This window comes from Thermobia domestica, chromosome 1, assembly GCF_964235325.1.
Source record: "Thermobia domestica chromosome 1, izTheDome1.hap1.1, whole genome shotgun sequence".
Taxonomy (NCBI): Eukaryota; Metazoa; Arthropoda; class Insecta; order Zygentoma; family Lepismatidae; genus Thermobia; species Thermobia domestica.
In genome coordinates, this window is record NC_137454.1 from 25570401 (window position 1) to 25596417 (window position 26017).

Consider the following 26017-nt stretch of genomic DNA (forward strand, 5'->3'; position numbering starts at 1 on the left):
GAGTGTTTTCGAGATAGCCAAATCTTTTACCATGGACTCCTGCTGCGAACTGACCGTGAGTTAACACCCGATCTCGCTGTGCTCAATTTCTCTCGCACACGTGAAATGGGTTTGTTGTTTCCAAAACAAATAGGAAGTTACCTTGTGCTTTTGCATTTCTGCACGCATACAGGTACCATTGTTGTTTTAATGATCAGAAGAAATATCAAAACCATCCGATATATATGATTTGAAACAGCTAACAGAGGGAGGCAAAGTTAAAAGTAGGCCTATACCAAGTTTTCTGCGTGGTACCATTACGGAGAATAAATATTTGATAAAGTCACGTAAATGCGCTTAAACCTATTCCATCTGTCCTTATAACTTTTCTGGTCTCATCAATTTCTCAGGAGAATACGTACAACATATGTCCAAATTCCATATATACTCTTTCTAAACTAATGAGTAAACTCATTAAGAACACCAACTGATATCAATAAACAGGAAAGAAAACAATACTTTATACTTCTATCATTTGGTACACATCTCTATGAAGCACAGCTTGTTTCTTTTCGAAATAGCTCCTTCGTGTCACAGCTGTGGTTAATTTTGTTTTGTGTTAGGATGAAAGAGAGAAATGCAACATTTGCTTCGCGGTGAAGTTATATATATTATTAAGATGAGCGGTGATAAGCGAGGTTTAACAAAGAGTGCCTTTCGGATGCACAATTTAACGGGTAGTTGCAGTCCGTGTTGAGAATCGAACCAAAGCTATGTAAGACATGTTATGACAAATCCAAAAGGTGTGTTGTATCGGTGCAGTACCAGTTTTTCACATTTTTCAAAATGTTCCAAAACCGAAAGAATAATCTTTAATTTCTGATATTTTAGTCGTCACAAATTACAATTTTATAATGTAGTCAATGTTTATAATTACTGGGCAGTTGGGCGTTTAAACTAATGACATCATAATAAAGTCAAAACCATAATTTTGAGTTGAATTGATTCTGAGTTTAACGTCCCGTTCAGCAGCGAGGCTATGTGAGACGTGGACCTACTGATTAACGTGGAATCCGAACCACATGAACTCCCACCGGGAATCAAGCCCAGGTTTCCCACGCCAAAGGCAAGTATGCTAACCGTTAGCCACGAAGGAGCTCCACCATAATTTTAGTGGGCGTTAAGAAATACCTCGCCAGTGCTTTTACAATAAATAAAATTTTATAAGTATTAAAGAATAGTGGTAAGAGATTTTATAATAGCTCTTTTATGTATGAGATATGAGTATTTTGAAAAAAAAACAACTAAAGAGTAGGTTGGCGGAACCAAAAAAGACTTTCTTATAAATACATACGCACCTTACTCACCTTTTATAATTGCCATGCTTACGTTCTCCATAAAAACAGAAATTCTCTTTTAGTGATACTTTACACAAGATCATGAAGTGGGTTCAAATTTAATTAAAGGCAAAATATAATACAATAATCCACAAATATTGCCTCAAGTGAGTTTAAAGATTTCTAAACACTAGTGCGAAACCGGGCTCTGCCGTTGCGATTGATTTACAGGTCTTGAGACGAAAGTAAGAAGGGACTTACGCACACAGTAAGTAAAAACAATTAATATGCCTGTAACTTTCCCCCAAATGGGTGTATCTTAAAGCTAACCTCACCATTATTTTTCTAATTAAATTCTAGCCCGAAATTATGTATCATATTACCCTACTCCCATTTTGAAAACTTGACCTTAATTCAAAATGGTGGATTTCAAGATGGCTGCCATCAAGGTCATATCTACCATACGACTTCCTCCCAGGACTTATATGTATCCATATGGTTTTTCTTCACTTTTCTTCATTAACGCTCCGTTTACAAAGGGTAGTAAGGAACTTCTGTAGTAATCTCTAATAACCACATCACAACTCTTAAAAGTTATTAAAAAAAAAATAGAAAACATGCACCATGGCAAAAATTTGTCATCACAAGCAATGATGCATACATGCCTTCTACCAGCAAAAAAAGTTTCATTGAAATTGGAGCCGGACATTAGAGTGATGTCCCTTGTGGGATGTGATTGAACGTGACGTCAGAGCACATCGCCCCCCTTCCCGGAATTTACGGGAATTAGGTGACCTGAGTGAGCACATGTGGTGCCAGCTCTCTCCAGCGACCTATCAAGGATCATTGGGTGTATGCCAAGACGTATCGCCGTTTTTATCCATGCCAAAAGTCGACATACTGACAATTAGGTAGGTAGTCATGATGGTCTGGCTGATGTGTGCGTATATTTTAACTCGTACATTTTGTCTCGACTCGAATTTCGAGACGTCTCGACTCGAATTCGAGTCGAGTCGAGACAGAGACTGTCGAGTCAAGACACGAGTCGAGACAGAAACATATTTTCGAGTCGAGACACGAGTCGAGACAACATTTTCTCGAGACGAGTCGAGACAGGCTTAAATCTCGACTCGACTCGACTCGAATGCATCCCTACAAGATGCGTATGACCAGTGCAGTTACTAAGTATTATCCACTTACTACTTTGTGCTTTATTAGTAATTTTATATTCAGTTCCATTTTTTCTGTAATAAAAAAGAATTGCCTCCATAAACATTTATGTTGCCTACTTCGAAACTCTCATTACAATATTTTGTAAATTTTACCTATCTACAAATTTGTGATGAACATTTTTTATTCTTTTATCACTTCTGCTTGAAGGGTTTGCAGGAAGCACTTGGAAACCTATACGTCCAACTAGAAAAAACATGCAAAATGAAAATAAGGAGAAAACCAAAGAGATAAAGTGCACAAGAGCAGGACAGGAAGGAGCAAATGTATGGCTAGTGGGAGAGAAAATCGAAGACGTTAAGACGTTCCCCTATTTAGGAAGTCTAATATCCTCGGACGGAAGAGGTGGAAAAGACGTAAGTTCCAGAATAGCACAGGCTAAACAAGAATTCAATGGGAAAAGAGAACTGCTAATATCAAGAAATGTGTCCTTGAACGTTCGAAAACGATTTATTAAGTCATGGAGCGTGGCACTTTGCGGATCAGAGACGTGGACATTGAGAAAAGCTGAAATATCCAAGCTAGATGCATTTGAATTGTGGTATTGGCGCAGAATGTTGTGCATATCATAGACTGAAAGAAAAGAAACGAAGACATACTAAAAGAAGCTAATAAAGGACGACAGATCAAGGAGATAACTTAATAGGAAAAACAAGAAACAACATGTTTGGCCATCTTATTCGGCACTCCGATTAGCTCCCCATGTTCATAGAGGGAGAAGCAGCTCTCCCAAGTCAGTTCACATGTTTGTTACCTGCAGTAAATGTAGTGACTTAAAGGAAAGGAGTAGAAAAAGTTTTTTGTAGAAAGATACGTCAATCCGTTCATACACTTAGCGAATAATAAAAACCTGTATTTCCTGCACTTTATGATATATCATTTCCAATACGCAACTCATTTTACTTTACTGTGTATCACCTTGCAACATTGATGTTGACTTTTGGTCTTCTAAAATATCACATTAGTGAATTGTGCAGGTGGTTATCAAAATATCGGAAACACCTGAACAAAATGCAACTTACCAGATTCATACGCGTTGAACCACGCTAAGCCGCAGAAGAGCTCAGACTCGTTGTGAAATAAATGCATGTAAGTCACTAATGGTTTTGAGCGGGCTGTTGTACCACTGTTCATGCAGCTGTTCACTCAGTTCCAGCAGCAAAGAGAGGAGAGTGCTTGTTCAGGATTTCTGATTTCCAGGAATAACCATAGCTGTTCAATAATATTGATGTCCAGAGATTGAGCAGGCCAGGTGAGTTGTTCTAGTTCAACCGACGTTAATGAAACTATGCCTGAACTACTCCAATAGTGTTAATTGGATATTTGAAAATGTCGAATACAATCTCAGGACCACAGAATGCACTTAGTGACTTAAAATACGTCACGGGCGCCACTCTGAATGCTCATGGGTCACGAACTTCATGACCTGTTCCGTCGCATCTGCACATAGTCATAAGGATATACGTCTTGGAGAATGCAGTAGCGGATGAATTTTTATTCTTTGCCGCTTCATTTTATGTATGCAGAGAAGTAAGACTTGTTTTGTTTTTGTATTAATTGGTACTTGCGGACGTAATATTCACTAGAAAAGACTGATCACTATGTATCAAAAGGTACACATACGTAGGCTAAATGTTTCTTGAAATACAGCAACGGCTGGTGCTACCGTTGATATATTAATGTTTCGCTAGTGCCACAGTTGTATGTGCTGTCTCATCTAGAACATAATTATAATCCTGTACTTCAATTCTCAAATGGGCATTGTACAGGTGTAGACAACTTTATTTTTTATTAAATTTTCCATATTTTGCGAATGCCCTTTTTCCTCTCTATATAAATTTAAACTTTTAAAAAAGTATTTGGGATATTACTCAACTATTGACTGAGTTATCATACTTGCTTTTGTATTATTTTTTCCAGAACCGTAACATTGGTGATGTACTGTACGTCTTTAGTTGGGATAACACTTTTCACTTTCACCCTCAGTAGTGGCTACATTGGTATTGTTTATGCTACATGTATAGTTGCTGGGTAAGTTCAGATAAAGTAAAAAAAAACATGGTACCTACATTAACTACAGGTACGTGCTTTAGTATCTAACACTATCTTTAGTCTACTCTTTACTGAAAATGCGTGCAAAGGTTATGGTAAGAGTGTATGAGTCGTACAGGAGTCTCAAGAATCTTTACATTATATTTGCATTTCTGTTTGTGGAAATTGCAACTCCAAGAAAAATACACGAGAGTTGAATTAAATGTATATCACAGTTTCGTTACATAGCTACCAGGGAGGTAATTAAGGGTAAATGTAGGTATACGGCGTATACCCGCCTAATATTTTTGTACTTTAGGTTATACTCAATGTTAACTGGGGATGTAATGCATGGTATAATGATAGGTATACGCTATATGTTTGAAAAATGTCGAGCGCATACCCACCAAATATTAGCAGTACACCACTGATAACAACATATAAACGTAAATGTTTCCTGCTTGGGTTCCCACGCTCCGCACTTAGCATTCTGTGCCAAAACAGTAGCTATTTCTCTCTAATTAATATTGTAAAAATATAATAAAATGAAATAAATTAAAGTAATAATAAATAAAGTAATAATAAATAAATAAATAAATAAATAAAGTAATAATAAAATATAATAAATTAATAATATTGTACAGAGGTTGTTCACTGTTAGAAATGAAATGAAATCTATCAGTTTTACTCCCACGGTTATGCAGTGTAGATTAAAGGAAACGGTGGTGATGAGAAAAAGAATGAAATTGTGGAATGTAGAAAGTGATAGGAAACAGGAGAACCCCAAGAAAACTACGCACATGGTGATTGTCCACCACAAATCCCACTGTTTGAGAGCTAGGATTGAATCAGAGACCTACGCATCAGAGGTGGAATGCTCTACCTCTGATCCACCGTGTCTACAAGAGCATACTGTTAGAAATATGTAAATCTGCATTCAAGTAACTTATTCTCTTTCTGAAGTTCATAAATTTCTTATTTAGGATATATTCGGTTGAAAAGGAAAGGGTATAATCTAACACTGCAAAGCTTGAAAAAGCATAGTATACCGGTACTCTTCATATTGAAGATCGGAGTAACCACCATTGCAATCTGATCATTATTTAGGTGAAAATATCGTTAGACTTAGATGGTTTGTGTCGTGATTAGATTTGACTACCTGTTTCTATTCAACTTCTACGGTATCATATCTATTTCTATGTCGAATTTGATTCTACCTGTGTAGCTTCCGTCTCCAACAACTAGAGCATTTGCTTTTTTATGTCTTCTGACGAGCTTGACATAACACGTTCAGAATTGTGAATAATGATGACTAGGGCAACCCAAAAGCATAGAAAGCATAACAGCAATTTACAAATATGGTTGGTACCTTGAAAGTGGTTGTGGTTGTCTAAGGGTCCAGAAGAAACTAATTTTAAAAGCATAATAAAGCATAATTTTAGAAAATTAAGCATAAAGCATAATTTAAAATGTATAACACAATTCTTCGGAAATTAAATTTAACTGCAAGTTTAACATACTGTATTAATATTTTTAAAACCAATATTTACAATTCAAAATCATCGAGAACATAACAATGCAACAATAAAAAACTTATTTTTATTTCTGTAAACTTTTCGGTGTAATCTTTTGATGTGGAGAAAAGAAAAAAAGGAAAAGAAGAAAAATGCTTTCCGCCAACAATGAATAGTACACAAGAACTCCACACTATATTGTTATGTGTACCTCTTGAATTTGAGCACTTTCTGTACTTTTTGGTGGCATCTTTTACTTTCCCTTTTTGATTATAACGTGCCTGAAATTGGCCCCCCCACCTCTCCCAAATTACACCAAACGTTGCACATCGTTAGTGCATCGTTAGTGCACGTTAGTGCACTCAGAACTAACCTTAGTGCTATCAGCGTTTACGAGATATTGAAGACTTTTGGTGGGGGGGGGCAACTTCATATGAAGTTAGCCCCCACACCCATCTTTATGCAGACACATTTTCACAAAACTTAGCACATCGTTAGTGCACTTAAACACACTAAGCACTACCGTTAGTGCTACCATATTTTGGGATTTATTCAAGATTTTCGGTGGGGGGGGGGGCAACTTCAGAAATATCAAATTCTATACAAATAGAGGTAGAAACGTAGAGTTAACTTCAATCGTTAGTGCATCGTTAGTGCACTTAAAAGTACTAAGCATTAACTTTAGTGCTACCACATTTTGAGAGTTATTCAAGATTTTCGGTGGGGGCAACTTCAGAAATATCAAATTCTATACAAATAGAAGTAGAAACATGGGGCTAACGGCAATCGTTAGTGCATCATTAGTGCACTTAAACACATTAAGCACTAACGTTAGTGCTTCCCTATTTTGGAATTTATTCAAGATTTTCGGTGGGGGCCAACTTCAGAAATATAAAATTCTATACAAATAGAGGCAGAAACATGCGGTTAACGGCAATCGTTAGTGCACTTTAACGCTCTAAGGACTAATGTCAGTTTTACAATATTTTGGTATTTATTCAAGATTTTTGGTTAGGAGTCAACGTCAGAAATATCAAATTCCATACAATTGATGTATAAACATGGGGCTAACGGCAATCGTTAGTGCATCATTAGTGCACTTAAACACATTAAGCACTAACGTTAGTGCTTCCATATTTTGGAATTTATTCAAGATTTTCGGTGGGGGGCCAACTTCAGAAATATCAAATTCTATACAAATAGAGGTAGAAACATGCGGTTAACGGCAATCGTTAGTGCACTTTAACGCTCTAAGGACTAATGTCAGTTTTACAATATTTTGGTATTTATTCAAGATTTTTGGTTAGGAGTCAACGTCAGAAATATCAAACTCCATACAATTGATGTATAAATATGGGGTTAACGACAATCGTTAGTGCGTTGTTAGTGCACTTAAACGCACTAAGCACTAACGTTAGTGCTACCATATTTTGGGATTTATTCAAGATCTTTGATGGGGGGTCAACTTCAGAAATATCAAATTACATACAAATACAGGTATAAACATGGGGTTAACGGCAATCGTTAGGGCGCTGTTAATGCACTTAAATGCACTAAGCACTAACGTTAATGCTACCACATTTTGGGATTTATTCAAGATTTTCGGTGGGGGGCCAACTTCAGAAATATGAAATTCTATACAAATAGAGGTAGAAACATGCGGTTAACGGCAATCGTTAGTGCACTTTAACGCTCTAAGGACTAATGTCAGTTTTACAATATTTTGGTATTTATTCAAGATTTTTGGTTAGGAGTCAACGTCAGAAATATCAAATTCCATACAATTGGTGTATAAATATGGGGTTAACGACAATCGTTAGTGCGTTGTTAGTGCACTTAAACGCACTAAGCACTAACGTTAGTGCTACCATATTTTGGGATTTATTCAAGATCTTTGATGGGGGTCAACTTCAGAAATATCAAATTACATACAAATACAGGTAGAAACATGGGGTTAACGGCAAACGTTAGAGCGCTGTTAGTGCACTTAAATGCACTAAGCACTAACGTTAATGCTACCACATTTTGGGAATTATTCAAATTTTTTGGTGGGGGCCAACTTCAGAAATATCAAATTCCATACAAAGTGTCAGTATTTTCAGGAAGCACTAACGAATGCACTAATTACTTTGTTAGTGCTTGAAGTGGGCGCAAATTCACGCTGACCACCAAAGATATTTTACTTGTAGCACCTACACCAATTTAGCACTAACGTTAGGGGTTGGTGCACGAAGAAGCACTAACGATGCACTAAGGATTGTACTAGAAGTGATCATTAGTGCTTTTTAATTTGGTAGAAATTTGGCACAGTGAAAAACTCTCCTTAAATTTCTTATGTGATTTTCCTGAGATGAAACTGACCATAACTATACTAATAGTGTTCGTTATTGGTTGAAGTGGGGGCGTCAAGTTCATGAAGGCTTCCAAAGGTTTTTTTACTTGTAGGACCTACATTAATGAAGAACTAACGTTAGGTGTTAGTGTACTATGAAGCAGTAACTATTTCAGTAGAAGAGGTCATTAGTGCTTTTGATTTTGGCGGAATTTTGATGCAATGAAAATTTCCCCATGAATTTCTTATGGGATTTTTGTGGCATATAATTGGCCATATCTACAGCATTAACGGAACTATGGGTGTTTTGCAGAAGCGCTAACGATACATTAACGAATGGACTTATTTTTCGTTAGTGCTTGAAGTGGGAACCAAGTTCACGTTGGCCTGCAAAGGTTTTTACTTGTAGCACTTACACTAATGAAGCACTAAACTTAGGTGTTGGTGCACTAGGAAGCACTAATGTTACAAGTAAAGAAAACTTTCGAAATCAGCATGAACTTAGCTCCCACTACAAGCACTAACGAAAAAATTAGTTTTATTCGTTAGTGCATTGTTAGTACCTCTAGAAGGTACAAGTAGTTTCGTTAGTGTTTCACCATTAGTGTAGATATGGCCAATTATAAGTCACAAAACTCCCATAAGAAACACATGGGGAATTATTTATTGTATCATATTCCCATCGCATTCAAAAGCACTAATTACTCTGTTAGTGCATCGTAAGTGCTTCTTAGAGCACAAACGCCTAACGTTAGTGCTTCATTAGTGTAGGTGTTACAAGTAAAAAAACTTTTAATGAAGTCAGCGTGAATTTCGCACCCACACTTTAAGCACTAACGGAAAAAATAGTGCCATTCGTTAGTGCTTCTATAAAGCACTAACAATTTCGTTAGTGCCTCACTATTAGTGTAGTTATGGCCAATTACATATCACGAGAATCACAAGAAATTTATGGCAAATTTTTCATTGAATCAAATTTCCTCCAAATTCAAAATCACTAATGGTCTCTTCTAGAGCAATCATTAGTGCAATTTTAGTGCTTCTAGAAAACACTAACAGTTTAGTTAGTACTTCACTATTAGTTTAGTTATGGCCAATTACATGTCACGAAACTCACATAATAAATTTGTAACGTTCCTCTTTGAGCGTTACATTTTCTCAAAGAGATTATTTGTGGAAATGTTTAATCAGCTCTTAGTTAATGTTATTTCCTTCTATATTTTCTCAATTCTCGACTCTCATGAAGGATTCAAGATGGTCGACAATTGGATTAGTGTATGTAGTCAGAGTATGCTACTTTTTCTTTTGTATGTCTATGGTTTGCGTTGAGCGGATATCTTTAGCTTCTAAAGATAGCGCTGACTGTTTAAAATAATTGGAAATTTCGTGTTTCGTATAAACAGAGGGATTAATTATAAACATACGTATATAAACGTTTATATATATAATTTTTATTTCCATTTAGTCATATATATTCTATTATTAAAGTTGTTGTTTCAATACTACGCTCTAATACGTAATAAGAAGCGAGCGAGCGAGCGAGCGGGCCGCGGAAGCGTGCTCCCCTTTGGCTTAGATTCCTTGTACGAAAATATGGCGGAAGTTGAGAGGGAGGCATAGTTTGTCCATGTCTTTGGACATAAAATTACTGCGAATCGTGCAGTAAGTGATCGTCCTTGTATTACCAATGCCTTTTTAAGCGTTGCTGTGGTTGAACAGCATGCTGGAGTAGTGTACATGTAGTGAATTACGAAAAATTCACCCGAAAATGCTCAGCTTGTGCATGTCTGGAATATTGCTGGGATTGGTGTAATACTCGCTAGTCACTGCCGTGATGAAAGCTGGAGTTCAATAGTCTTTCTCTAATTTTGTCTCTAGGACCACATTCGATTGTGTATGGCCTCGTCCTCTTGACGTAGTGATTCTTTGTTATCTGATTCCTTAATAAGGAACTCCGTCCTCTGTTATTCGTCGTCAGTCACGCCTGCTTCTGTGGGATTTAACGTTCCTGGACTGCGGTGTGTGTTCCTGGACTGTGGGATATTACTACTACCGTGTGTTTACTCTACTGCTTCAGATCGTTTTATAAAGCAAAACAATATACATACAATTTATTAACCATTGGTTCCTCAGTGTATTTACATACTATGTGCGTAAATTTTACAATGTCTATAATGTTGTCTAAAGTAAATCTTATCCGTAACATGTCCGAGTAAACGAAAGTGAGTCTCTATCCAGTAAGTTGAATCATATGCCGTCGGGGTAGTTTGATATCAACACCGTTTCTCTCTTGCTTTGAATAAAAATCATTCCCAGAGTTGTTTAGATGTATAATGTATTACTCGCTACCATCTAGCTCATGTTTGTCCAGTAGCGGGCATTCCGTATTGTCTATTAATATATATATATATATATATATATATATATATATATATATATATATATATATATATATATATATATATATATAGTTCACAATTCAAGTATTAAGTCGCCACACAGAAATCTATGTAAATCCTCGAGTTGTCTTCATATTATGTTGAGTTATAAAGCACTAGTTCAGTGAGGCGCGCCAAGACGGTGGGTATACGATAACACTCGCACTTTGATGCGATGGTGTCAGGAGTTGAGTCTAATTTTACTGGCTGGTCTTGTACTTCCCATAATGTTTCTGCAGTGTGTATTGTTATTACCGCCGCTGTTAATTGTAAATTATGTTGAGGGAAATGCCCTCTTAACAGCTGGTTGCGGAAGAAGTGATGTTATGTATTTAGGGAGGAAGGTTAATCGACGCAGCCGCATGTTTACTCTCTCTGCGATGAGATGTTTTACGAGCAGTAATGTAATTGTAATGTAATTTCCTCTCTGTGAAGTAGCCTACCGAGGATCTTGTGCTAATGTTTAGTTGAAAAAATGTAAACAACTCTCTCACTGTTATTAAGGGTACTGTTTAAACCTTGTTGTTACTCATCTTTGAGTTGTGTTGGCGCTAGAAGTTTTTTTTGAGATCTTTAAAGACTGAATACAGATGATTTTTTTTTGACAATTGAGTTTAGCTGTCCATGACCACTAATGTTAACGATAATTCCATTATTATACGTTATTACCAGAGAGTTAAATAAACAGAGTTGCAAGATATGTGGTGTTGTTTTAAAATGATTTTTTTTCCATCTTCATCTCTTTTTCCGCAGTGTCGACGATGCCGTTAGTGTGGAGTTAAATAGCGTTGTGCTTACTGGTCTATAAATTATAGCGTAAGAAAGGAAATTTATCGGCGACCCAATTTTTTTTCTCTTTCCTCTTTCCTTTCCCCTAACGTCAGCTATGGATACAATTTAAGGTAAATTGTTAGGTTTCGAGTTGGTTACCAGTCATAGAATTAAACTAGCGTAAGTAGCGCTTTTCAAGTTTGGCGTACACAGCCAGAATTCTAAAGTAACGTAAAACTATGACGTTTCAAATTTATGGGAAATTTTTCATTGCATCAAATTTCCGTCAAATTCAAGAGCACTAATGATCTCTTCTAGTGCAATCGTTAGTGCATCGTTAGTGCTTCTAGAAAACACTAACAGTTTCGTTAGTACTTCCATATTAGTGTAGTTATGGACAATTACATGTCACGAAACTCCCATAAGAAATATATTGGGAATTTTTAATTGCATCAAATTTCCACCAAATTCAAAAGCACTAATGATATCTTCTAGTGTAATTGTTAGTGGTTCTTAGTGCACCAACCCCTAACGTTAGTACTTCTTTAGTGTAGGTGCTACAAGTACAATATCTTTGGAGGGCACGGTGACTTGCCCCAACTTAAAGCACTAACAAAAAATTAATGCTATTCTAGAAAGCACTAAAGGTTTGTATGGACTTTGATATTTCTGAAGTTGGCCTCACCAAAAGTCTTGAATAAAACCCAAAATATGGTAATGCTAACGTTAGTGCTTAGTGCATTTAGGTGCACTAATGATGCAATAAAGATTGTCGTTAACTGCATGTTTCTACCTCTATTTGTATAGAATTAGATATTTCTGAAGTTGGCTCCCCATCTAAAATCTTGAATAAATCCCAAAATATGGTAGCACTAACGTAAGTGTTTAGTGTTTTAAGTGCACTAACGATGCACTAACCATTGCCGTTAACCGCATGTTTCTACGTCAATTTATTTACAATTGGATATTTCTGAAGCTGCCCACCCCACCGAGAACCTTGAATAAATCCCAAAACATAGTAGCAGTAACATTAGTGCTTAGTGCGTTTAAATGCACTAACGAATGCTGTTAACCCCATGTTTCTACATCAATTTGTATGGAATTTCATATTTCTAAAGTTGACATCTAACCAAAAATCTTGAATAAATCCCAAAATATGGTAGAACTGACATTAATGCTTACTGCGTTTAAGTGCACTAACGATGCATTAACGATTGCCGTTAACCCTATATTCCTATCTGTATTTGTATAGAATTTGATATTACTGAAGTTGTAATGTACCATTACAGTTGAGAGTAATGGCAACTTTTTTTTACTCACCCTGTACCTAGTAAAAGTTTTTTTAAAATTCGATTTCGGTTTAATTACACGATTTATTTATCCTCTTTACTTCAAATGAATGTAATGAATCGAAAGGTCTCATCAGGAATCATATTTTCACTGAATAACATATTTATTTATATTTTGATTAATTCTAAATTCCATTTTCGCATATACAAGTTGAATAGTGACAAGGTTTACCATGCTGACGTCATACCGAAACATAGTTCCGCCATTGGATATAAAATTTCTTAATTTCAGACCAATGTAGAATTTGGCCAGGTATCTAAACCTTCCCTCACCCCCTCTCACTAGTCCATAGTCACTTTCAGATCCAGTTATATCTGGATTTCACCAATTCCTATTTGCTTTGTAATTTCCGCGGTTGAAAGATTTCGCCTTGATTGGAGGAATCCTCCTACCCCTGTCGTTTTCGGCGCAATGTTATCATTCTCAGCCAAAACACCTTACGAAGCATAACCTGTGAAAGTGATCACCATATTTTGACTGTAAAAGGACAGATATTTAATAGAACTAAGGTAACATCTAATTTAATTTAATAGTTAAAGACTTACAAGGCTTAGGAGCCCAAACCTCTGCATTTTTTATTAAAGGAACAACAATTAAGTGAAATATCAAATTCCAGTTGACAGGACGCCATGTTGCTGCCAAGATAGGATGGACAGAAAGGAGAGTAAGTTTTGATCCTTTCATATTCAGTTAGGGATTAGGGGCAATACGATCTGTTTTGTGCATTTTGTTCGTGTATTCGGTAGATGTGTTTTTTTTTATTTATTTTTCAGTAAGTGTATGTACGTAGTAGGTTCGATAGTTGTAATGTTAACCATCAGAATGGCAGCTTAATCTCACTAAAAGGGCTCCTATTCACTTTCCGAATTGAACCAGTTCTAGCGGGGGGATGAGTTAGTTATTGTTTGTTTTAGGGCCTTTTCCCCTCTCAGGGGAAAGGTACCTCAATAAACTTTGTTAAGGAGCCCCCAGGGCTTCAAACTCCAGTAAACATGTTTTAATCAATTGGCCAGGTCAATTGGAACTAGGGTTTACTCTTCTCATTTTGTCCCCCTAAAGTTCAATAGAGCCAAATTTGTATACCGACAAGGGAGTAATGTGTTTTAAATCTAATATTTCAGGTTACTTTCTTCAACATGCATGTAATTAAATAATGCTTGTTTGGTTTAGTAGTTTAGTATATATATTGTTATGCGTAGTTAGTAGTGTTGTGTGAATGTGTGACATTACTGAGTGAGGACAGTGTATGTACGTATGTAAACTCATTATCATTTTTCTAACTAAAAATAACTGAACCAGAATAAATATTATAGATTTGATTAGCAAGTGTAAGGGTGTATTTTAGTACACAGTAGATTATTCCTTACTACAGCGCAATCGTGTCTGTTTTCGGTAATCAATTGTTTGTTGACATTACGTCATTGCATGAGATAGTGATCTAGATTGTTTGATTTTAGCCCCTTATTCTTAAATTACATCCCGTGGACATGGTTTTCGGTTCATATGAGTGTACGTTTCGATGAAATAGCATGAGATCTTACTGTTCTGAAAATTACAGCTTGCTATGTCAATTAGAAACTGAAATATCCACTGAAATCAAGAATGCCTATTTTCTTAATAAAAGTAAGCCTACATGATGTTACTGTTTGTTTCAAAATGCAATATTGAATTCTCTTTTCTCGTTGCTGTAGAGAGATTTCATTGTTGCTTTAGTTCTAATCAGCAAATCAGAAATAAAATAATCGTTGACAATTTAACTTCCATTGAATACACATATGGATTTTTTTACAAAACTGCGAATATAATTGGGTGCTTCGGAACAAAGAGTCCGTGGTTCGATGAATGTTATCGTGTAGTAGTTTAAGCGTGACGGATTGTGATAATTATAGATTTATTAGTGCATAATGTAATATATGTATGGCCTGCGTGTAAATGTATGTTATAGGGTGTCCGTAAAATGAGTAAATAATGAATAAATGTAATGATAATAATACGATTATTACTATAAAATATGAATGAGATGATAGGACACCTGTACTTAAATGAATAGGACCAGTGTATAATATATATTGAGAATATGAATATGTTTACTGAAAATCTCTCGCGTTTTGACTTTTACACCGATACATTCATCCAACCGAGTTTGCCATTGGATAGTAATGTGTAGTTGGGAATTATATGTTACTTCACATTTAAATATCTCATATTAACAGCTCCGGTTCTTAAGAATTTTATCAGATAGGGTAGCATCATGTAGGAATTACCTTTGAAGGTTTACGGAAATGATAATTAAGAAAAATAACTGATATATCTTGTGATCATCAGAAAGTACAGGTTTGGTCATTTGTACCTTTAACATTCATTGACTCTCCGAGATTTTTTTCTTCGTTGCTTACCTTATTTACTGTGCAGTGTTCATATAGCAAATGGATCGGATAAGGCAATCCAATTAAATCAACCGCTTCTAAATTAATATCTAGGTCCATTGCGTACCCGGATGTCGACCCCTAGGCCTCTTAAGTATTTTCGTTTCTTTTCTTAGTTTAATTAGATGATGGAAATTAACGACATCCCAGACCTTGGCATGTCTGCGCAGGGTAGCCTCGGTGATGTTTGGTCACTGAAATCACCGATCCAAAATTCAGTTTATTTTTTTTTTATTTTGGCAAATTACTAGTTAGGGATATCTTAGGTATTACTCTAGTTTCATTACTATTCTGGACTTTCTTAGTTTCTGAGAGGTCGGATGATTTTTTTTCTTTCCTGAAATTCCAAATTAAGAATCTACACCTAACCTTCCGGCATGGCCGGAGTCTTCAATGGCGTTGACCGGATGCGGTAAGTGGTGGGATTTCCCTAAAGCCTTTGTCTTTCCGAAAATCCCATTGAAGGCACAGACTCGTCTCGTTGTTGAAGATATTTGTTTTTCGGCTATTTATTTGGTAAGCCGAACCCCTTTTGGCATAAAATAGAATATTTGGTTATAGTATGTTGTATACATAAATTCGACCTCTTATCTTTCGTTGTTGTAGTGTTCTGTATCCTCTCTTTTTACCTATTCTTCCTTCTACTCCTTCTCTAAAGTTTTTTTTTTATTTCAACCTCGCCCCCGGTTCTGAAACTCATGAAAGCATACAATGTTCATATCACTTATTTCGATCGTATGTACTAACTGAGACAACGAGGGATGCAATTCGTGGAGGTATTTCAGAACAGCTTACTACCGTTTTCACGATACTCAACCCACCATGGGAGGGACTGACGAGAGGGTACACTACGATTTCAGATTCCCAGAAACTTGATTGTTGTTCATCGATCGTACAAACTATACCCATTGATTACTGATTTCTGGTTTCTTTCTATTGATTGGTTATATGGTGTATGTATTAGTAGTTTGGGCCCACTAATTTCAAATAATCTTGATTTTTTCTTTCTCTGTATATACATCTATATATATATGCTTACATAGTTTGAAAAGTTACGTGCCTGTTCTACTTGCTGTATTTCCACTTCTTGTGTCAACCTATTAAATAATATCAACCATTTCTTTATACGCGGATTTTAGTAAATTGAATTATTATTGATTATCGGGTTTATATATACATTTCAATGTTGCAACCTTATTAAAAGAAAATAATTTTGTTAGTCAGGGTTTTTGTTTTTGTTTTGAGCTAAGAAAATGTAAATATTTATCGAATATGAAAAGGTTATGTAGAGAATTAAGTGTCGATGAAATATTAAGATTGATATTAGAATAAAATTTATTATATTGAGTGATATGAATATATATATGAGCGAGTATGTATGTAAAGGCCTCGGTATTTACCCTGGTTGTTTTAGGTTGCCATAGATTTTTGACACCCGATATTAACTAACTAGTTGTGATTGTAGAGTATTACCGCGTAACTTGTAATAAATAACACCTTACTGATTAGTTAGTAATGTTCGTAACTATTAAACTTTTAATACTATGTTAAATGTTGCATGTAAATAGAACAAGTAACAGGTCGTAAAAATAACCCTAATCCTTATCTAAAGTTATTTTATGAAAGCATAGCGAAATCAGTGAATTATGAAACAGTGTGCCCCAAATCCTTCCCCTAGGACCGGAAACATAACTATTTGTCATTCGTCAGTTCAGTGACTCGAATCTCTTGACTCCACTATATAAACCAGAAATAAAATTCACTGATCTTAATTTGAACTAAAATGTGGTTAATAATTTAGTAATGTGAATACAGGACCTAGATAGGTCCAAAGACCTAGCTCCATTGAGATATCGTATAGTAGAATGGAAATATGTTACCAATGTTTGGGACTGGATTCGATATTTTAAATCTTAATAAATTTTGAATTTTCATACCAAGTGCGTCAAGTGACGAAATAAAATATACATGTATAATGTGAAGCAACTATCTTTGTCTGTGGTTAAGAAAAACGACTAGCTACTCTCATGGACACCAATCATAGTGCATAAAGAGAGTTGATAAAGGAGTTATTATCGACGTGAGAAAACGACTCATAAAATTGTCGAAATTTCTCCTCTTGGGACAGACTCAATAAAAATGCTACCAAAGTACTTTTTTTTTTTAAAAAAATGATTAACCAATTACATTTTTTCTTTCCTCTTTCACATTGATATGTATTCTTTGTACTGAATCTTAAATATGTTCAATGTTGACCTTTGATTTTTTTATTTTATTTTCGTCTTTCGTTTTGTCGATTTTTTTTTAAAACGTAATCCAACTTTTAATATATCTACAAAGAGAAATGTGTTATTAGATATTGAAAAGTAACAAATTTCTATGCATGTCTATAAACCATATAGTTATTACTAGTATTATTTTCTTTTCATGTATCGAAATTTCTCCTGTGCTGTCGAATTAAGTTTTCTTGAAATGTAATAAATGTCTATAGAAATGTAGTTAGGTTAGTTTAATTCAACTAAATGCAACCTGAAGTATACATTGTCCTGTATGAATGTGTGTGTGAGTGAAACGTAGATTTAGTATTAAGTTTACCAATCCTTTTAACATATATGTGTGACTTACTGTAATTAATGCTAGTTGACAATTAAAGTCGTTGAAAGTCAATACTAACTCAATTTAAGTTGGCTCTATAAAAGAAGCAAATGGACGGAAATAACCTGAACGAATGATCATCATGGGAGAGCTTTGAAAGTCAAAATCTTCGACAAATATATGTTACTCTGATTTTTTTTTCTGTGGTCAATTCTAGCATGCCGTCAACTTCATCATTTATACTTCAAGTACTGGATACTAGTCAGGAACTTTCGGAAATATTGAATATACTGTTAAATTAAACTTTCTCATCTATCTCAGAGCTAGATTGGGATAATTCGGTAGTTGGGGTTACATGGATCTAGGTCTGGGGGTATGGGTTAACATGTGTCTACCTTTGATCACCTTAATACCAAATACTCACCCAATAGCTATTGGAAATGATCCCAATTTAATAATTATTCACTTTCCTTTACCATATTTCTCAAAATATCCAGTAACAGTTTCCCTCTTTCTCACCTTCTTACTTTCCCTCTTTTCTCTCCTCCTATCCTATTTTCCTTTCTTCATCATCTTCTTCTTTTGTGAATAAAACTGAAAAGGGGGTCGTGACTAGGAATTCTATATATAATAAACACGGTCATGTATTTATTTATTTTATTTTATTTTTCTTCGGAAGTCCGATATAAAAGTCTTCTCATTTTGATTGAACCTTGTATGTTCTAAATTAAGAAATGGATAATATATTCCTATATAATTAGACATAAGCCGATAGCTTCATGAATATCCCCATCAGGGGTGAAGGGTTCGCACTCGCGACTTATTCCATGCATCTCATTTGTTACAGAGCGAGTGGAGTATTCTTAATTTCTTTCTTTTTTTCTTTTTCTCTTTTTTTCCGTTTTCTTCTTCGCCCTTTTCAAAGTTGCCCACTCCACCGAAAAACTTGAATAAATTCCAAAATATGGTAGCACTAACGATAGTGCTTGTTTCTACCTCTATTTGTATAGAATTTGATATTTCTGAAGTTGGCCCCCCACCGAAAATCTTGAATAAATCCCAAAATATGGTAGCACTAACGTTAGTGCTTAGTGCTTTTAAGTGCACTAACGATGCACTAACGATTGCCGTTAACCCCATGTTTCTACCTCTATTTGTATATAATTTGATATTTGTGAAGTTGGCCCCCACCGAAAATCTTGAATAAATCCCAAAATATGGTAACACTAACGTTAGTGCTTAGTGTATTTAAGTGCACTAACGATGTGCTAAGTTTTGTGAAAATGTGTCTGCATAAAGATGGATGGGGAGGCTAGTTTCATATGAAGTTGGCCCCCCACCAAAAATCTTCAATATCTCGTAAACGCTGATAGCACTAACGTTAGTTCTGAGTGCACTAACGTGCACTAACGATGCACTAATGATGTGCAACGTTTTGTGTAATTTGGGAGAGGTGGGGGGGGCAACTTCAGGCACGTCTGATTATATGCACCTCTAAGGCGCACACAAGTCATAGAAAATAAATGACTCGAGTACAGCATATCTCTTTACAGTGCATTAAGCAGAAAGTTCACTAAATTTGTAAGAAACTGGTTTCATAAAATATTAAATAGATCAAGATATTTAGTATGTTTAATGTATAGTAAATATTAAACATTATACACGATTAATGTAAAACAATGATTGAAATTAACAATAAAGCATAATTTGGAGAAAAAACAAAGCATAATTAAACAAAAAATAAAGCATAATGTGGGTTGCTCTAATGATGACATTTGCTCGAATTATCAGAAGTTACACAAAAGTTGTGTTGGTATATATTTCGTATATTGTAAAAATGAAATGAACTCTTTCAGTTTAACGCCCACACGACTATGTCATTTTAAGCTAAGGAGATGATGATCAAAGTAAGTGAATGATGATGGAAGAATTAGTGGAATAAAAAAGTGGGAGGAAACGGGAGTGCTTCGAGTAAACCCCATATAAACGATGCTGTCCGCCACATTTCGTATATTGTGTTATTGTAAGAAATTATGACTTCATTGTCTATAGACTGTAGATGCTAACGTTGTAGAATTTCAAACTATCTTAAGTATTAATTTCAATTACTTAACCTTAAATTATCACATATAGTCTCTTCACCACGATTCGAAAAGTTTTACGAAATTATTCTACGGCAGGCACGTAGCCAAGTGGTGGGTCCGGGGGGTCCGGACCTCCCCCCCCCTTCGAGACCAGAAATGAAAAAAAAATTAGGGAAGGATGAAACAAAATGAAATGAGAAAAAGAAGGATCAGTGTTAAAAATAAACTAGTGGAAGCTTTTGGTTACTCTTTCTTATGAGGAAATTTGTATTACTTGCAATACATGGTTGCGAGGTGAGCGAGATAACCTGGAAGAGTCAGGGAATTTGAAATTTCTAGAAAAGTTCTCAGAATTTCTGCTACTAGTCAGGGAGATTTCAAGCTTCCGAAAGCATAGTGCCGTTGTGTAACAGCGTATACATTTTTTATCATAATTTTTCGTCATCGCATCCTTGCAGTATCAAACATGATATTTCAAAAACAATTTTCTACTGCTCCTTTAACCTGTCATTTGGAACAGACAGTAGTTGACAGAATAATAAAACAAAAATTTATGTGGATAAAAGTTGTTAACAGTTGATTGAACAGAGAAAGGAACGCGGATATTGTAAAATATTTTACAAGACATTATTGAGTATGTACTTTTTATAATAGTGAATATGTACTTTTTATAATAGTTAAGGTCATAATGAAAAGAAAATTGTTATATTTGAATAAACAGAAGAAGGATGTAAATATTGTATAATCCTTTTCAATACTTTTTTTTTTTACTCGAGATTTCTTCATAGTTTATTAAAATACTTACCAAGATATCCTCACAAACCAATATATGTTGATAGTAAAGTAGTTTAGATTGATCGAGCTCCTGGGCCTTCAGAATTTCATGTCAACCCCCCCCCCCTCCGTTACGAAATCCTTGCTAAACGAACCAATATATGTTCCAGTAAAATTGTTTAGAATGATCGAGCCCCTGGTGTGATGACCACAATATTTCATGTAACGGACCTCCCCCTTCACGAAACCCTGGCTACGTGCCTGTCTACGGGAATTTGTAAAATTTTCAGTCTGAAGTTTCGGTGTTTCTTTAAGATTGGTCGCAATATATAGACCATATCACTGTGTTTTATTTTATTATTCTTATCACTGAAATTTATCATAAATGACATTAGAGGATGTACACTCATGTCCAAAATGATTGTCGCATATCTATAACTGTCTTCTTGTAAGAATATAGCTAGTTTGGTAATGATATTGCATTGCACTTTTAATACTGATACTATGTGTATAATCTGGAAATGTATATTTGTGGTAAATTTTATAGGAAAATAATTATAAATACGGAAATTAGAATGAGTAAAACAGAATGTTCCTAAATGGATAAGAAAGTTTTATTTTCGTTTTATTGTTCTTATTTACTGCTCTTTTGATATGAAGTTTGGCACATACCTGTCTTTGCCAATTATACACATACTAACATTGTAAGAAATACCGAGCCCTTTCCTTATCAAATTATATTCCTACAACATATTTATAGACATGCAACAATAATTTTGGACATGAGTGTACAACACTGTAACTATACATAGTGTGTTGTGTTATTTATTAATAATGCAAACTACCTATCAATAGACTGTCGTATTTTCATTAAATTTTATCTTTCTTTTAGAATCTTTATGACTGGATACCTGTCAGTGGGCTTCGAATTCGGGATGGAGGTGACGTATCCTGAACCTGAAGGAAGTGTGTCTGGTCTTCTCAACTTGTCTGGCCAGGTGTTTGGAATCCTATTGGTGGTTATTGCTGATTCGTTGTTGAACAACGTCAGCGTATTGGCTGCTAATCTCACAAGTGTTGTTGCACTCGTCGTGGGAACTCTGCTTACAGTTTTCATTTCGTCAGATCTTCGGCGATTGGCAGCACAAAAGGAAAAGCAGAAAAATAGGAAAGAACCACCTAAGGTCGATGGATATTAAACATCATAAACTTTTTTTTGGTTGTTTATACGCTCAGATGAACTGAATGAAAGACAGATTTGATGTATCATTGTGCATATTTTGACATCGACATTTTAGTTTTCCTTCCAATCATACGACTAATCAGGTTAAAACTAAACTCCACGAGATTATATCAGCGAAGGACTATGGCCAGCGCTATTACGCTCCTTTGTCTGAGTAATGCAGTGGTGCCCCCCCCTTATGTCCATGACGCAACCCCCTAATTGTCTATCCGTAGGTGTTCTTGTTACACCCCCTCAAACATATTTATATAGATTTTACCCCCCAAATATTTCAATGAAGCAGTTTGCGTCATAGCCCCCTTTTGTGGGCACCCCTGGGTAATGGGTGGCCAGCACGATGATTCCAGCACAACTATTTCTAGCTTTGTAAGTCGGAATCTTTAGGCTTAATTTACTTTTTCCTCATTTGCCTAAAGAGAACGACGTATATAAACATGCCTAACTGATATATACACTTTTTAAAGTCAATTGAAACAAGCATGTCTCAATAAGGCTTTCAAAGCCAGGCTGCTATCTGACGTTGCAGATTAGTAAAGTCGGTATGAAGAGTAGCAACCACTATTCCACTTAAACGCCTTATTGTAGTATAATTTTGAATAGAGATATTGTGAATTATACAAACTGCGGAACTACGGTGTCAGTCCTAGGCGCCCGAAAGGGAGGGCAGGGTGGGGACCGAACCCCCCTGGATCACGAAAATGTATTAAATTTCTTAAAATTTTCTTAATACAAATAAAAAATACCAAACGTACTATGGGAACCACGGATTTGAGCCCCTCCTAGAAAATTTTCTTCGGGCGCCCTTGGTGTTAGTCTAATAATTAGAATCATGTTAATTAATCATGGTAATGAATAACTCTCATGTTAATATTCAGCTCATTGTTAGCAAGTCGTAGTAACGAGAATCCTATACGTAATTTTATAACATCGCATACTTTAAACCTAAGGTTAACAGAATACAGTACAAGGGACCATTTATGTATATGGCAAACAATCTTACAAGAATGGGAACATACTTCCAAAATAACAAGAAACAAAAGCCAGAATCACAACAAATTTGAAAAATTAATAAACTAAGATGAGAAATTCAACAATTTCTGAGTTAAACTAAAACTAAATGATTAAGAAGATATAGGCCTATGATAAAGTCAGTGTATAAAGTCAGATACTACTTTCACTTTATGCCCAAAGTGTTCTAATTTGCTTAATTCATGTATCGGACTTGTGGCAGTGAATGTTCTGTTCATCTATATGACACTCAAACAAAAAGGGAGATTAGTTAGAAAAAAATAAAAAAAACAAGAAAAACGGAAATGGGAACAAATATTATTAGCCGACTCATTCTTATTAGCCAATCAAGGGCGAGGTCGTTCCGATTTACGAAAGACGTTCCAAACAGTGAGTTTAAGCAGTTATCCATATAGAATGAGCATAGTCTCAATTGTCAAAGTTATAATCCACTATCATTCACAAGTGTCGAATTAATATCGGCGATGTTTGAAATTTCCCAAAATCTTACAGAAAATTAATTAATTCTGTCATTAAATGTCGTAATGCTCTAAGACCCATTTCAGGCTGAAAGTCCAGCAGACGCTGCAAGAAATTGGAGTTATTTCATCTTCCACTTAACGACTTTTTGTATCAACATTTTGGCAGCACTGATTTCAACACAGGTAGGCCTATGCGATGGCGATGGAATTTACATTGAAATGAAAAATCCACCTCAAGAAGCCGTATTTCCTTCTTTCTGTACTTTTTTGGCTACTTTTGCTACCTTCAGATGACACAAAGTCAGTGTATGGATTAAATTTTTGTTAAATGCTTAAAAGTGTAACAGAAAATACTCGAAATATACAAGTATTCGTTCTTTCAATCAGTTAGGTTACAAACATTAGCCTATAGCACGAATAATGTCGCTTTCTCACGAAAACTTGTGTTTATCGAAGTAGATGCTGAAATAAAATAATGAAAAGAATACGTTTACATTTGGGTAAGTAGAGGAACAAAATATACTGTTCAATAAATATTGTAAGCCGACTCGTTTTTCCTTTCTTCTCGTTACAAGAAATGCCTCTCACAATAGGTATCGTTAACATTGTCCGGTAAAAGTAGCAGTGTTGCCAACAAGTTGTTACAAAATGTCGCTAAAGAGGAGATGAAATGACTCCAATGTTAGGTGAAAAGTCGCTAAAATATTTTTCGTGGAATTTTGCCTTTCATATTAGATCAAGAAAGCAAGATACGTGATCAATTCAAGCTATAGTACTATCTACTAGAACGTATATGAAAGACTCAAAAATAACTAACAATAGTTTCACTTTTAAATATTTTTAACTTTATGATCAATTTTGCTTCAACGAAATCAAAAATGAGTTTAGAAAAACGAAAAAAATTAAAGGTCTAGAAAAAAAATCTTCACTTCTACTCACGCTTTTATAGATAATCAGTTTGCTATCGATAATGTATTATTTGTGCCTCTAAACAGAAGCTCTGTAAACTGAAGGTTATTAAAAGCTGGAGTTGGTCCCCGGTAGAAGGTAAGAGATAACGACAAAGTGGGAATATAGAGATAAATGTTGTGTATTTTCCCAGATAAATGTTGTGTACTTTCCCAGCTCGTCAACGCCTGCACTGATTCAAATAAGCAAAAGGAAAAAGACGTATACAGTATATCTGAACTGATTCGAGCTAATAGTACTTTTTTTTTTTAGGACATATTGCTTCCAGCACAAAAGTCGCTATATTTGTAAGTAAGTCGCCAAATCATCATTCCAAAATCACAAAAAAAAAGTCACTAATCGGAAAAATTAATTTGTCGCTATCCTGGATGGCGAATCCCTAGATTTAGCGACTTTCCCCTAAATTGGCAACACTGAAAAGTAGACAGCACAGCTGCAGCTTTATCAACGTACACGCAAAAAGTTCCAGAACATATCGCCAGAAGCCGCCACAAGTAAGGTTTTGCCATCGTGCATACACAGTATTGTCAAGTCAGTGGGAGTATCTTCTAATTGTAGTAAATTTTAGTTTACCAGGTGAAAAAAATTTAAAAAATGTTCGTGTTTGGTTTTAGCAAATCTATAAGTATTCACAGCAAGAATAATACATTTCTTTGCATAAAAGAGCATGTTAATTTAACAGATTTTTTAAAAAGCATTTCTTAAACTTTGATCATTCAGGAAAAAAAAGTTTTCCTTGTGCTTATGTGATTCATTAAATTTATTTACTTATTTCCTATTATTTATTTATTTTCCATTTCCAGGAGGTCAGATTGGAGAGTCGGCTTATACTTAAATACAGTATATGGAACAATTTTCGTTATGTTTTTGTTAAGTTGTAAGTGTTAGGATAGGGGAAGAACTGACGGAAGAGAGTGCAATTGGAGGGAGTTCGACAAGGATGCTGCCTCTCGCCAACACTATTTAATGTCTATCTAGAAGAGATAGTGAAAAAGAGCCTACATGATGATGATGGCATTTCGGTAGGAGGTAGAATGATTAGATGCATAAGATTTGCAGACGATATGGCCCTTGTTGCAGAATCTGAAAAGAAAATCAATAAAATGTTAGAAAAAATGAGAAGGGGCTTTGAAGAATATGGAATGAAAATAAATGTTAGAAAGACAAAAGCCATGGTGATTGGAACAAAGGGGTCTGTGTCAAATATAAAAGTAGGAGGGGAGAAAATAGAACAAGTGAATAGTTTTCGATACCTGGGTAGTGTTCTTAGTAATGACATGAAATGTGAACGTGAAATAAAAGCAAGGATAGGAATGGCGAAAGAAGCCTTTAAAAGAAAGAAAAGTCTGTTTTGTGGGACCTTGAACAAAGAGTTGAGAAAAAGACTCATAAAATGCATCGTGTGGAGTGTTGTGCTGTATGGGGCGGAAACGTGGACATTGCGTAAGGGTGAC

At 35.3% G+C, this 26017-nt stretch overlaps 1 protein-coding gene across 1 annotated transcript in view; it reads left to right on the forward strand.

The window, feature by feature from the left end:
• Positions 1 to 25359, forward strand: part of LOC145683833 (choline/ethanolamine transporter flvcr2a-like) — a 65945-nt gene extending 40586 nt beyond the window's left edge. The window contains exons 7-8 of the mRNA XM_081755429.1: positions 4467 to 4577; positions 21754 to 25359. Of these exons, the coding sequence (XP_081611555.1) occupies positions 4467 to 4577; positions 21754 to 22060 (418 nt within the window). The 3' untranslated portion in view covers positions 22061 to 25359. The remainder of the gene's footprint in view (positions 1 to 4466; positions 4578 to 21753) is intronic.
• The last annotated feature ends 658 nt before the right edge of the window (positions 25360 to 26017 follow it).